The sequence below is a fragment of the Chiloscyllium plagiosum genome, chromosome 32, assembly GCF_004010195.1.
Source record: "Chiloscyllium plagiosum isolate BGI_BamShark_2017 chromosome 32, ASM401019v2, whole genome shotgun sequence".
In the NCBI taxonomy this organism is placed as follows: Eukaryota; Metazoa; Chordata; class Chondrichthyes; order Orectolobiformes; family Hemiscylliidae; genus Chiloscyllium; species Chiloscyllium plagiosum.
Window position 1 is genome coordinate 23739871 of NC_057741.1, and position 15505 is coordinate 23755375.

General features: G+C 41.5%; 1 protein-coding gene across 1 annotated transcript in view; it reads right to left on the reverse strand.

The window, feature by feature from the left end:
- Positions 1 to 15505, reverse strand: part of LOC122539420 (serine/threonine-protein kinase 32B-like) — a 320287-nt gene that overhangs the window by 37602 nt on the left and 267180 nt on the right. The window contains exon 7 of the mRNA XM_043674242.1: positions 6243 to 6346. Coding sequence (XP_043530177.1) covers positions 6243 to 6346 — 104 coding nt within the window. The remainder of the gene's footprint in view (positions 1 to 6242; positions 6347 to 15505) is intronic.

The window sequence follows — 15505 nt, forward strand, 5'->3', positions numbered from 1 at the left end:
GTTGAAGGGGAGATTTGGAAACTGTGCAATGTTGATGCCATGTGGTTGTAGGGTCAGCAAGGAAGTGGCAGAGATGTGTAAACATCATAAAGTATTTTTTAGATTAGATAGCTAGATTCCCTACAGTGTGGAAACAGGCCCTTCGGCCCAATAAGCCTCCGAAGGGTAACCCATGGGGTCTTTAAATACCTGTACATTGACTGGGAAGGTAGGAGTGTAAGGGACAGTGATGGACAAGTATTCCTGGATTATGTTCAGGTGAATTTCTGACAGCAGTACATCTCCAGTCCAATAAGAAAGAAGCAACCGCTACACTTGGCTCTTGGAAATGAGGTTGGCTAATTAGATCACATAACAGTGGGAAACATCTAAGGACTAGTGATCTGTATAACATAAGGTACAGGATAAAGGCAGAAAATGGCTTTGGTCAATCCAGAATAAGAATAATCAATTGATGGACTTCAATAGAGATGACAAATGAGATAAATGCAGTTAAAGAAGACAAGGTTTGCTTATAGCGGGTGGCAGGTAGTAAATAACATTAAGAATCAAGCTGAATTCAGGAGGTTCAATAGAGAGGTGAGAAAGCAAATATAGGAAGCAAGAGAGATTATGGAAAGAAAAGGGACAGCTAACATAAAAGGACACCCCTACGTCTTTATAAGAACATTAATACTAAAATAGTGGAAAAAGGAGGAATTGGACTGATTAAGGATCACAAAGGGGACTCACACTTCGAGGCCCAGTTTAAGGTATTAAATGAATACTTTGTATCTGTCATTAGCTGCAAGGTAGATGCTGGCCAGATCGTGATGACAGAGGAGGAAACTCAAATTGATAAGGAGAGGGTATTTGGATAAGCTCTGAGTGCTTAACATTGATAAGACATCAGGGTCAGATATGATGCTTCCAAGGATATTGAAGGAAATGACAGTGGAAATTGATTAACAATTATGCTTCAAACTTCCTTGGATTTGGGGTGGTGCCAGAGGACTGGAGAATCACAAACAGTATGCTGTTGTTCAAATAACATTGACTGAGGAATTATTGACCAGTCAATTTCATTCAGTAGTGGTCCAACTACTAGAAAAAAACTATCTGGAATAAAATTAATAGTCATGTGAGAAATTATAGATTGGTTTGGAAGAGTCAGCATGGGACTTCTTAAGGAAAACAGTCTAACTAACTTGCTGGGTTTAATTTGAAGAGGTAACAAAGAGATTGGATGAGGAAAAGGCTATTGATGTGATGTTCATGGATTTCTAAAAGAGATTTGATAGACTTGTGAGGAAATATGTCCTAGAAGAAAAGGGACAATAGCTGTATCAATACTAGTTTAGCTGAGTATATTTTGGGCTAGAAGAAGGTTTGTAGTGGAATATCCTAGCAAGTGCTATTGGGAGCCTTGCTTTTCCTGATATATACTAACAGTCTTGAGTGACTCGAGGAAAATTCCAAAGTTTGCATGTGAAACTAAACTGAGGAAAATTGCAAACTGTGAGAAGGACAGTGCAGAGCCTCAAAAAGATATTGACACTTTGGTCAAATGACTGGATAGGTTGCCCAGGAAGTTCAGTCCTCTACTTTTTGTCATTTACATAAATGATTTGAATGCGACGATAAGAGGTACAGTTAGTAAGTTTGCAGATGACTCCAAAATTGGAGGTGTAGTGGTCAGCGAAGAGGGTTACCTCAGATTACAACAGGATCTGGACCAGATGGGCCAATGGACTGAGAAGTGGCAGATGGAGTTTAATTCAAATAAATGCGATGTGCTGCATTTTGGGAAAGCAAAATGCTGGACTTATACACTCAATGGTAAGGTCCAAGGGAGTGTTACTGAACAAAGAGACCTTGTAGTGCAGGTTCATAGCTCCTTGAAAGTGGAGTCGCAGGTAGATAGGATAGTGAAGAAGGCGTTTAGTATGCTTTCCTTTATTGGTCAGAGTATTGAGTACAGGAGTTGAGAGGTCATGTTGCGGCTGTACAGGACATTGGTTAGGCCACTGTTGGAATATTGTGTGCAATTCTGGTCTCCTTCCTATCGGAAAGATGTTGTGAAACTTGAAAGGGTTCAGAAAAGATTTACAAGGATGTTGCCAGGATTGGAGGATTTGAGCTACAGCTGAACAGGCTGGGGCTGTTTTCCCTGGAGCGTCGGAGGCTGAGGGGTGACCTTATAGAGGTCCCTGGAGCGTCGGAGGCTGAGGGGTGACCTTATAGAGGTTTACAAAATTATGAGGGGCGCGGATAGGATAAATAGACAAAGTCTTTTCCCTGGGGTCGGGGAGTCCAGAACAAGAGGGCATAAGTTTAGGGTGAGAGGGGAAAGATATAATAGAGACCTAAGGGGCAACTTTTTCACGCAGAGAGTGGTATGTCTATGGAATGAGCTGTCAGAGGATGTGGTGGAGGTTGGTACAATTGCAACATTTAAGAGGCATTTGGATGGGTATATGAATAGGAAGGGTTTGGAGGGATATGGGCCGGGTGCTGGCAGGTGGCACTAGATTGGGTTGGGATATCTGATCGGCATGGACAGGTTGGACCAAAGGGTCTGTTTCCATGCTGTACATCTCTATGACTCTATGACTCTATGTGAACTTTGGTACAAAGAACATGGTGAGATAATATAAAACAAAGGGCGTGCAGGAACAGACAGACCTGGGTCCACATGTAAATAAGTCACTTCAGATGGCAGGTTAGGTAGAGAGAGTTGTAATCGAGCATACAGTATTCGAGACATCAAAAATAGGAGCACTGAGAGCAAAAGCAAGGCAATTATGATGAACTTTGATAAGACACTGATTAGACCTCAGCTTTTTCACGACACTATAGGAAGGATGTGAATGCACTGGAGAGAGTTAGTGTTCGGGTTATGAGAATAACTCATGAGAATTGTACTCGGCTGAGATCATTCACTTTTGAGGAATGGTCGAAGAAACCGGGACTGTTTTCCTTGGAAAGGAGAAGGCTTAGAGCAGGTTTGATACATCTCTTCAGGGGTGGGGACAAAGTGGATAAGGAAAACTAAAATGCTGTCATTTGTAAATGTATCGAGAACTAAGACGCAGGTGAGAAAAAATATTTTTTCACACAGCGAGTAGATAGATTATGGAGTACACTGCCTGGAAGTGTGTTAGAGGCAGGTTCGATTGAGGCTTGTAAGAAGGCACTGAATGATTATTTAAATGGAGCCAATGTGTACTATTCTGCGGAAAAGACAGGAGACTGGTATTCAGTTAAATGCTCAGAGATCTGGTGCAGACACAATCGGCCTCTGCAATAGAACAATTCTGTGATTCTGTGATAGGAGTTGCCAATTTTCACTGTTTCCCCCATGTTGGATAATCAGGCAGGGGTCTTTATTATTAGGGGTTGACCTCTGCTCAAACGTTGGGTGAGGATTGGACTCATAGAATCAAACAGCCTGCTGGTAATTACTGCACAGGATAATGAATGGACAGTAGTTGGATTACATGAACCAATGCACTCAGGAATTGAACATGAGGAAAAAAGGAAGCAAAAAACAGCGATTAAGTGCTTTGGTTGATTAAATCTTAAAAAGTATTTGCTTACTGATAAATGTTTATTTACACTGGATTAAGGACTAGTGTGTTCAAAGATGAGCCACGTTTGGAGCAAAATACTTACCATTGTGACTGAAATGTTTATTTTATTTCCCTGGAGGGAATGTAACAAGGACTGGAACTGCTAGGGCATGTTCTTGCTGATGAGATGGTGTGTTGAATGGTGATTCTTTTGAGAACTGAACCAATCACAGTTGTTGCTTTTCATTACTTTGAACTTTGAATGCAAGCCGTGTCGTTTCTTGACTAAAACATAGTTTAATAAATTATTTCTGCTGTATACAACATGCTTTTAATATATTTTATTCACAGTAATTAAAAAGTATCTCTCCAGTTGCACTGACAATAATGAAGAATGGAAGTTAAAATCAACGTGCTGCTAATAGATTGTGACTCCTGTGAAATGAAGCACAGTTGTTTATAATAATGAAAGTGAGAATCATCCACAACACTTGCAGAATGCATAAAATTGCTTTGTGATTAAATTCATAGCAGAACAAAATGCAAAAGAGGTGGCAGCACAGTGGTATACAGTTGGGAGGGAGTTGCTTTGGGAGTCGTCGACATTGATTCTGGTCCCCATGAAGTCTCGTGGCTTCAGGTTAAACATGAGCAAGGAAACCTCCTGCTGATTACCGCATACCGTCCTCCCTCAGCTGATGAATCAGTACTCCACCATGTTGAGCAACACTTAGAGGAAGCACTGAGAATGGCAAGGACACAATATGTACTCTGGGTGGGGGATTTCAATGCCCACCACCAAGGGTGGTTCAGCAGCAGTACTACTGGTCAAGACCTAAAGGACATGGTTGCTAGACTGTGGCAGGTGGTGAGGGAACCAACAAGACCTCATCCTTACCAATCTGCCAGCTGCAGATGCATCTGTCCATGACAATATTGGTAAGAGCAACCACTGCACAGTTTATGTGAAGACAAAGACCTGCCTTCATATTGAGAGTACCATCCATCAAGTTGTGTGGCACTATCACCATGCCAAATGGGATAGACATCAAACAGACCTAGCAACTCCAGATTGGGCATCCATGAGGTGATGTGGATTGTGGCCCGACATATCCCCCACTCAACCATTACCATCAAGCTAAGAGATCAACCCTGGTTCAACGAAGAGTGCAGGAGGGTAAGCCAGGGGAAGCAACAGGCATACATGAAGATGAGGTGTCAACCTGGTGAAGCCACCAACCAGGACTACTTGTATGTCAAACAGCATAAGCAGCACGTGATTGACAGAGCTAGGTGATCCCACAACCTATGGATCACATCTAACCTCTGCAGTCCTGCCACATCCAATCGTGAATGGTGGTGGACAATTATACAACTCACTGAAGGAGGAGGCTCCACAAATATCGCCATCCTAAATGATGGAAGAGCCCTGCACACAGTGCCAAAGATAAGGCTGAAGCTTTCCCAGCAATCTTCAGCCAGAAATGTTGAGTGGATGAACCATCTCGGCCTCCTCCAGTCTTATGGTCTTACGGAAACTGAGCATGGCTGAGCAGGCTCTTGTTGATTAAATGCTGCTTGATTGCACTGTCAGAGGCATCGTCTCTCAGCTGATGATTAAGAGCGAATTGACGGGGTAGTACTTGGTCAGATTAAACATTTCCTGCTTTTTTGCGGTCTAGGTAACAATGCTAAAATCGCATATTTTATTTATAAATTCAAAGTGATTTAAAAAAATACTAGATTGCTCAATCTAAATTTCTGAGTTGAGGGTTTCCTGTCCCTTAATTCACTAGTACCCTGATTCTAAGGGACAAGAATAAGACCCTTTGAACAACTTTTCAAAAGGTTCCCACCTCCTGACTGAGAATCATGGCACTTTAAGGCACCATGAACCAGGAGTTTGGTAAAAGCTTGCCTGACTCCATACAACTGCAGGATCCAGGAGATGCCTCAGAGGAGTTGGCCAAGTTGGCAGTGCAGGGTATGGGCTCATGACCCAAATCATCCTGCATTCCTTACCCACACTGATGAAAATTGGGGTGGCAGAAATGTAGGAGAAAGTGAGGACTGCAGATGCAGCGCTTTTCCAGCAACACATTTTCAGCTCGTGGCAGAAATGTAGTCAGGAAGCCTGCAATTTCCATTTTGACATATCCTCAACTGCATGAAAACCTAACCCAACATTTAGTTGCCGCAATTGTGCTTTGTATCGGTTCGAAATACAAGTAAGATAGTTATCCTAATAACTTCAGAATATTGCTTTCAAATGAGAATGGGGATGACCCACTTATCAGGCAACAATCTTCCCCTAGCCTCGTGTATTGAAACTAAAAGCTGGAGATATTCCTGGTTGTGCTGTTATCATGTTTATGAGTCCATTTAATACATTCTGTCTACCATACTGTTCAGATAGTAACTTTTGTTAATTGCACACCATATCATACACAATGTTACACTAGAGATTGTTGCAATGGAGAGTTATATTCATATATTCATGTTTAACACATAAATTTAATTTACAATGGTTGTGAAAAAAATAGAATGCATAATATAATATGTACATTCTACAGCTTTTAGTTTAGAATTCAATCCCTTTATATTGTTAGTTCCTTACAGAATTAATTATCAACAAGGGAGATGATCTGACATCTTGCATGGCAATAATAAGATTTGAATAGTGCATCTTACCCAGCCCCTTAATAGTTCATAAGAGGTAATGCCCAGTGACCACCAGTCAACTGGATATGAATAGCCAGGACCTCCTTCCAAAAATGTCTGAAAAAGCTCTGGAGCTAAAGAGAGATGGAGAGGAGATAAAATCAGCTAATGTATGCTTATACATTGTAGTATAGGGGATTGAAATGGTTCATGTCCATTACGATGTTGGAAGACATTCATACAAGCAAGACTTCAAAGGAAATCCTTATGGTTTCAGCAGAATCAGTAATACCTTTTCACATTGCATTAATTCATTAACATGCATTATTCTCATCATTGAAGAGCTCCTCTGGCTTAGCGGTGTCTTTTTGTCTCTTCCTTGTTTTGTAATTTGATGAGTACAAGATTTTTATGTCAACAGACATATCAATAACTTTAAACTTACACTCAACAGTTTTATCAAATGAACTACATCGTATGCAGCCGACAGGAATTCAATGACAACATCCAAAAGGGATTGAACTAAAGTCCCGACAAAAGTTTCAGATAAAACTCCAGTACAATGGAAAGTATATGCTGTAAAAATTCAATGTCTTACAGATACAGCATTTTTGCTTTCTAAGTAAAAGAACTATGCAAAAAATATGTCTTCAACTTATCAGGAAAGTAGAAGGTGGTAAGCAGGAAATGAGCCAGAGTAATATCCTAGAATCCCTACAAGTGTGGAAACAGGCCCTTCAGCCCAACAAGTCCACACCAGCCCACTGAAGAGTATTCCACCCAAACCCATACCTCTACCGTATCACTCTACATTTACCTCAAACTTACACATCCCTGAACACTATGGACAATTTAGCATGGCCAATTCACCTAACCTGTACATCTTTGGATTGTGGGAAGAAACCAGAGCACCCACAAAGGAAACCCACATAGAAAAGGGGAGAATGTGCAAACTCCACACAGGCAGTCACCTGAAGCTATAATCGAACCTGGGTCCTCTGGCATAGTGAGGCATCGGTGCTAACTACTGAGTCACCATGCTGCCCCAACCATCCAAGCACCTTCAGCTGCTTCATCAATGACCTTCCCTTCATCATAAACTTAGATATAGGAAAGTTTGTCAATGATTGCGTAATGTTCAGCACCATTTGCGACTCCTCAAACACTGAAGAAGCCTATGTCCAACTCATGAACCCTTCCTACTGTCCCCTTGATCACAATCTCACCTCCCATCACCAAACTACCATCCCAAGACCATCCACAAACATATCATCTCAGGGTATCTCCCATCCACAGCCCCCAACCTCATAGTCCTGGAGTCCTGCACCACCCGGTTCTACCTCTTCCCCAAAATTCACAAACTTGATTGCCCTGTTGACTCATCATCTCCACCTGCTCCTGCCCCGCCTAACTTATCTCCTTATATCTTGACACTGTCTTGTCCCTTTTGGTCCAGGATCTCCTCACATACATTAGGGACACCACCCTTGCCCTCCACCTTCTTAATAACTCTAGTTTTCCCGGTCCCCAATTCCTCACCTTCACCATGGACATCCAATCCCTATATATATCCATTCATCATGGCGAAGGCCTCTAAGCCCTCCATTTCTTCCTCTCACACCAACCCAACCAATACCCTTCCATCAACACATTCATTCAATTAGTGGAACCTCGCCCTCAACAACGTCTCCTTTGAATCCTCCCACTTCCTCGAGACCAATGGGGTAGCCATGGGCATCCATATGGGCCTCAGATATGTTTGTCTCTCTGTAAGATACATGGAACAGGAGAAAGTGAGGTCTGCAGATGCTGGAGATCAGAGATGGAAATGTGTTGCTGGAAAAGCGCAGCAGGTCAGGCAGCATCTAGGGAACAGGAGAATCGACGTTTCGGGCATTAGCCCTTCTTCAGGAAATGGAACATGTCCATCTTCCGCAATTATATTGGCACCATTCCCCACCTTTTCCTCCACTATATTGATGACTGTATTGGCACCACCTCATACTCCCATGAGGAGGTTGAGCAGTTTAATACCTTCACAAACACCTTTCCCCTGACCTCAGGTTCACCTGGATCATTTCGGACACTGCCAAACCCTTCCTGGACATCTCTGTCTCCATCTCCAGTGACCGACTCAACACGGACATCTACTTTAAACCCACCGATTCCCACACTACCATGACTACACATCCGCCCAACCTCCCTCCTGTAAAAGTATGATCCCAATTCCTCTGCCTCCTTCCCAGGAGCAATTCCACTCCATCCCGGATGGCCTCCTATTTCCAGGACCGCAATTTCCCCTCCCACATGGTCAACAATGGCCTCTAGTGCATCTCCTCCACTTCCCGCACCTCCACTGTAGAACCCCACCCCTCCAACCATAACAAGGATGGACCCTTCCCCCCAGCATCCCCAGTCCTCATCTTTCACCCTAATAATATCCGGATACAGCACATTATCCTTTGCCATTTTTGCCACCCACATTCAGACCCCACCACCAGAGATATATTTCTCTCGCCACCCCTATCAGCATTCAGCAGAGACCATTCCTTCTGGGACTCCCTTGTTAGGTCCACACCCTCCACCAATCCACCCTCCACTCCTGGTACCTTCCCTTGCCGCAGCAAGTGGTGTAAAACCTGCACACAGACCTCCCCACTCATCTCTGTCCAAAGCCCCACAGGATTCTTCCACATCCAGAGATTTTCCTGTACATCCTAACACCCCATCTACTGTCTCCGTTGCTCTTGATGTGGTCTCCTCTAAATTAGGGAGGCAGGACGCCAACTCATAGAACATTTCAGGAAACATCTCTGGGACATACCCACCAAACACACCCACCACCCTGTGGATGACCACTTCAACTCCCCCTCCCACTCCTCCAAGGACATGTAAGTCCTCGGCCTCCTCCACCGCTAAATGAAAGCTCCCCGCCAACTGGAGGAAGAAAACCTCATCTTCCGCCTTGGCACCCTTCAACCACATGTTATGCCCAAAACATCAATTCTCCTGTTCCTCGGATGCTGCCTGACCTGCTGTGCTTTTCCAGTGTCACATTCTAGACTCTGATCTCCAGCATCTGCAGTCCTCACTTTCTCCATGTCCAAGAACAGCAAGACCTGGGCAAGTATTCATCCAATTTGGGCTGTCATGTGGCAATTAACATTCATGCCTCATAAGGACATGGTGATGGCCATCTCCAGCAAGAGTAAATCTAACTGTCGCTCCTTATATTTGCTGTCATCACCATTGCTGAATCCCCCATTACAACATCCAGGGGGTTATCCTTGACCAGAAACTGAACTGAGCTGGCCATATAAGGTTAGGAATCCTGCAGTGAGTAACTCAACTCCTGACTCTCCTTGTCTTCCATCGCAAAGCACATATGTGATGGAATAATCCCTACTTGCTTCGCCAAGTGCAACTCCATCAACGTTCAGAAGTTTGACACCATTCAGGACAAAGCAACCTACTTGATTGACACCACATCTACAAACATTCACTTCTTCCACATTGTCACTCAGTAGCAGCAGTGTGTACTGTTTACAGGATGCAGTGCAAAAATTCATCAAGGCCTCTTCGACAGTACCTTCCGTGTTTATGACCACCACTACCTGCAAGAACAAGGGCAGAAAATATATGGGAGCATCACCTGCAAATTCTCCTTTAAGCCATTCACCATCCTGACCTGGAAATATTTTGCTTTTCCTTCATTTTGAACTTCTTGCCTCATAGCTTTGTGAGTACCCCAGATCAAATGGACCACAGTGATTCGAGATGGCAGCTCAACTTCACATTTTCAAGGGCAATTAAGGACAGTAACACATTCGGGTGGGTAAGAAAGATTACAAAAACATATTGAAAGGATGTGTGAATAGACAAAGATGGAATACAGTGTGGAAAAATGTGATACCTGGAATAGATGGGTTGTCTTATGAGGCTATGTTGGACAGACTAGGCTTGAAGATATGATTTGGAGATGCCAGTGTTGGACTGGGGTGTACAAAGTTAAAAAACACACAACACCAGGTTATAGTCCAAGAGATTTAATAGGAAGCACCCTAGCTTTTGGAGCGCCGCTCCTTCATCAGGTGGTTGTGATGCATGGTACTTGAAGATACCTGGTGTTGAGGTAACTGATCTGGAATTCAGAGGAACAAGAGGGAACTAGATTGGAACATATAAAATCCTGTAGGGTTTTGAAAGGATTGATGTGGAGAGAATTTTTCCTCATGGAAGAATCGAGAACTCGACGTCACTTTAAAAATCAAGGGGGTCTCCTATCTAAAACAGAGACAATGTGATGATCAGTAAAGTGCAATTTGGCACTGCAATTTAAATCCTGCTGACTAACTTTCTGAATCATTATCTGTATTCCGGTTGCTTATGACTCCTCTCAATAATACTGTTATTATTTTCATTTTCACCATTAGTTCCATCTGTTCATGTAAAGCCAGACCAAAAGCTAAAAATCTGTCACAAAATCATGAGAAGTACAGACAGGTTTAATGGTAGGTGTCTTTTCCCTGGAAGGGGGGATTTCAAGACCAGGGGCACATTTTTAAGGTGAGAGGAGAGAGATTTAAAAAAGACATGAGGGCATTTTCTTTTACACAGAGTGTGGCACGCATGTGGAATGAGCAAGTGGTGGATGTGGGTACAGTTGTAATGTTTAAAAGACACTTAGGTCAGCACATGAATAGGAAAGGATTGGAGGGATATGGGCAAGGAACAGGTGGGTGGGTTTAGTTTGGGATTATGTTTGGCATGGACTGGTCGGACTGAAGGGTCTGTTTCCATGCTGTATAACTCTACGGAGTTATGTTACTTTTGGAGTCGGAACTGAAAGTGTGTTGCAATGTAATAATTTACAATACCCAAGATTAGCTGCAAACTATATAATTACAAACTTCTGTGGTTGAAGACTACCCAGTGTCAGCCTGGCAGTTATCAATTATTTTGTCAAGAAGAACATAAATGTGTTGCATTTATCTGCAGCATTAATGAACAATTTATGCTTTCACTGACAGGGGGCAATCTACCTTATACGATTCTAAGTGTTTTATGACTGATGATGAATTAACAGGGTTTGACTGGTTGCTTAAACAGATGCCAGCAGGTTTCTATTACAATGTTGGTATGATTAGAAAAGAAGTGTGAAGATTTGATAGTTTACAAACAAGAAATAAAACAAATTGAATTCTGTAGCCTTCTGAAATTTACTTACATTTTCAATTAGAGTTAGAACTTCTCAGTCTTACCCAGCTAGTAGCTTAAATGGGGTGCATATTCATTCTAATTAGATTTTGGTTTCAAACGTGATTGCCTTAAGAGTTTATTCATCAATCAATTGCCTGATAATGATATGAAGTGTCCGATATGAAATGCTTTATGATTATGTGGCTCTTTGCCAGTAATGATGGATGCCTTACAAAATATACCAGAAAGTAAGGACTGTCATTAGGACTTATGCATGCTTCACATGTTTCACAATGGGGATCGATGAACAGTAATTAATAGTCAGCTAACAGTCTTTCAAATGGTGCGCCTGCAAAAGCTCAGTGGTAAAAGTGCAATGTAATTGAGTCAAAATTGATTTCGGAAATATTTTATGAGTTCTCCAAAGAAAGGAGATCTCCATTGTCCTAATTGCTCAGTTGGCAAAGAGTTTGTGTTTTGTGAAAGTGACAAAAAAGCATAGATTTGATCCTTAGTCAATACTGAGTTTGTTAATCTTAGTGATGACTGCAGTGGAGGTTTGATAATTGGTCTCAGTGTCTCTAAGCTAAGGAGTACAACAAACAACCAGGACTTCTCTCTGCCTCCACTGATGCTTAACTGAAAATCCATGTGCACGTGTACATGGGCTGGAATGGCAGTAGACAATAATGCTCATTTGAAGAGCTAATGAAGGTATGATGGGCCAAATGGTCTCCTGTGCCGTTACTCATCCGCGATTCCTCTTCAAAGTGGAAACTCTGTGAATCTATCCCAATCCCAACTCATTTTCTCAGGTTGACAGGTTGTGTCTTTGATTTCTTTGGCACATTCCCAGTTGAATGAATGTCAACATACCAATTCCTTGCAATTGCTGTAGCAGGAGTGAGACTGTAACATCAGAACAGGCAAGAGGGCATCTGTTTGGCAGAAGAGCCTGAAGACCAGCAAGTTCACATTAGTGAAAATGAATAAGCTCAAAATTAGCTGCTTTATTTCACACTTCTGCTAATAAATCTAACTGATACAAAATAAAGCATTAATTATTGATAAATTAATTATGATTGTATTGTTATAAAGTTAATTATGAAATATCAACTTTACAAGAAAGGGTATTTACTATTAATTTGTGACTTCCTCCCCATGTGGAAGCTGCATTGTTTGGTTACAAAATGTGCAAACCTTATCAGAATTGAACAACATAACTCACCCTACATTATGGTCACTAGCTGATATCTCTGATATTTTGAGTGTTACATGTTTGGTTAATCTAGCTACCAGAAATTGTTCAGTTTTTAAAAGTAAGTAATTCATTGCTGATTAAGGAACTATACCCAGCTTTACAGAATTATGAATAAACTTTAATGAAGTCATGGTGTCTGTCTCTCATGTGATTTCTTACCCCATCACAGGGTAATATGTCTGCATGTTGTCTTCAACATTTACTTTCTCAAACCTGTATAATACATCTCCCCTAAAGTTGTTCTCTTTTTTTTAATACAATCAGTCTCACTGTCCTCCTAACTGTCTGGCATCACAGATTCCATCTGTCAGGACTTCACAACTCTCCCTCATTGTATTCTTGTCTCTGACTCAGGAAATCAGTAGTGCAGTGGCTTGAAGGCTTATTCAAAACCACAATACATTATTTCCCAAAGTGATGTTACAAGTTACTTATATTTTGGAATAGTTGGTATGGCAATCGAATGATAAATTTCAATCATTTTTGCCATCTGAAAGTCAGAGACAGAATAGAAACAAGGCCTTTTGCAGAAAATGATACTGAGTTCGAATTACCATAGCGAATGTAACAATAAGGCAAGAGGCAAAGAAAATTGCAAATCAGATCATTATTTGTAGGTTGTAAAATGTTCCAAATTTAAATTTTAGAATTATGAGAAATTTGAGTTAAGGAATTGCAATTATATAGATGAGAGCATCCTCTGGAAGTCAGCATTTTGCAGAAAATTTGATCACAGCAAAACTCATTTGAAGTATCGTTTTGATACATTCGCATAGAGCAAAGCAGCAAGGAATACATTACTGCCAGATTGTCAAGAGGGCAAACCGACCGTGGAGACATTGCCAAATGCACAAGTCACTATTCAGTGCATGCTCAGTCAATCAAAATTGATTAGTTTTGCATCCACTGATGATGTGAAGTTATTCAATTTCTTCTCTTTTTCACACGTAATGAATATATTTACATGCAAAGGCAAACACTGCTGAAGTTCATTGATTAGCTTTATAATCAACAATTAAGAATTCTATTTCTTCCCTTTATGCAATCTTGCTCATGGGTTTTATAATCAAGAGTCTCAAACTTCATGAATGTTTCCAATACCTGTTTGGACTACATCAATATTTCCAAATTTCCTGCCTGAACCAAAGTGGAGGCCTGATTGTCATCCAATTCCACAGCCAAAAACCAGAGGACTGGACAATTAAAACCAATGGCTACTTGTTCGACTATACTCCTTTCAGACATTCTGTAGTTTTAATTACCAGGCATTAAAAGTGTCAACCTAAGTAAGAGGAAAGTCATCATAGTCCCAGAGGGCTGCTCTCTCATAAGAGAGAGAGAGAGAGAGAGATGACTGAATTAGAATTCCTGGTGGACTGGTGGAGAGATTAACCTTAGGGTCACTATGCCTCAGCTGAGAGGTAAGACTGAGGGAGTGGGAGCTCATGGTAACCTCAGCCAGTACAGGAATTGAGCCCATCTTTGTTGGCATCACTCTACACCATAAACCACCCAACCAAGCTACCCAACCCTCTCCTGAAGCAGGTGGGTGGCTGGATGGATTTATGTAGATTATGTTATTGTCAACTACTGTCATAGCAACATTTTAACCTGAGTTAGAGCAGGGAAGCTGTAGGTCAGCCTTTGGCAGGTAGGATGAAGGAGCTAAGTTGAAAACATGCCTTTGTCACACTGAAAAGAGAGGAAATGCTCTCAGCCAATGATTCATTAAGTATTATTTGGACTGTAGATCTAATTGCAGATCAGCCTCCTATTTGCCACAATATAACATCACATCAATGATTGTGCCCTTTGCTGCTAGTTCTCATCCATTAGTTAGTAAAAATCAGAAAGTCAGTATCAGTTCTCCAAGCTTGCTGTTTCATATTTGAACTATCTGCATTAAAAAAACAATTATCACTGCCATGCTGTCATTATTTTAAAAATAATTGGGATATGTGAAGTGTAAGATATTGTGAAGTCCATCCTAACTTGTTCAGACAATGAAAGTGTGTTTTAACGACCCCAGTCATCCTCTTGACAACCAGTGTTGTAAATGTCTAGCCTTGTTTTAGCACTCGTAATTACTGTTCGGGCCATTCCTGACATTGCTATTATCCATAGAAGAAGGTGATCAGCTTTTTCAGCTGGGTTGATCTGTTCTGTTACAGTTCTACCCTGAAGATGTAGAGAACGGCTAGATTTTAAACACTGAATGCCATAAGACCACTAGCAGCACATCTAACATTGACATTTTGTTGGAAGCCATCTGTGCATTGAGGGAGTGGAAGTCCTTTGAATTTATTTTGTAATAGTTGTGAGGGACAACAGTAATATATGGTGGGTGACAATGATTGGACTCTGAGCTTTGGGAACCCAATAAACCCCATAAATTAAAAAAAAGACTAGATAGCTCTATCATCTTGATACTTTGTTGAAATGCTAAAAGTAAGAATTCACCAGCTGTCCTATGAACCTGTCAGGCACTTGATGGATCTGTGGCTATTCTGCAACCTTGTAGATATTAGAGAGCTGCCTAATATTATCATGCTATTGGATCACAAAGGAGACACATGACTGAAACAGGGTATTTGGCCCAACCAGTCCATGCTAGTCTGTATGCTCCACTCAAAACTGCTCACAACTTCTGTCTTCAGTATTAACTGTTCTACTATCAAAAGCCCTTCTCTCTCATATGCTTGTCTAATCTCCCCTTAAGTATATTGATTCTATTTGCTTCAACCATTGCGGTAGCAAGTTCCCCATTCTTACCATTCTTTAGGAATTGAGGCTTCTTCCGGAATTCTCTGTTGGATTTCTTGAGCATAATTAT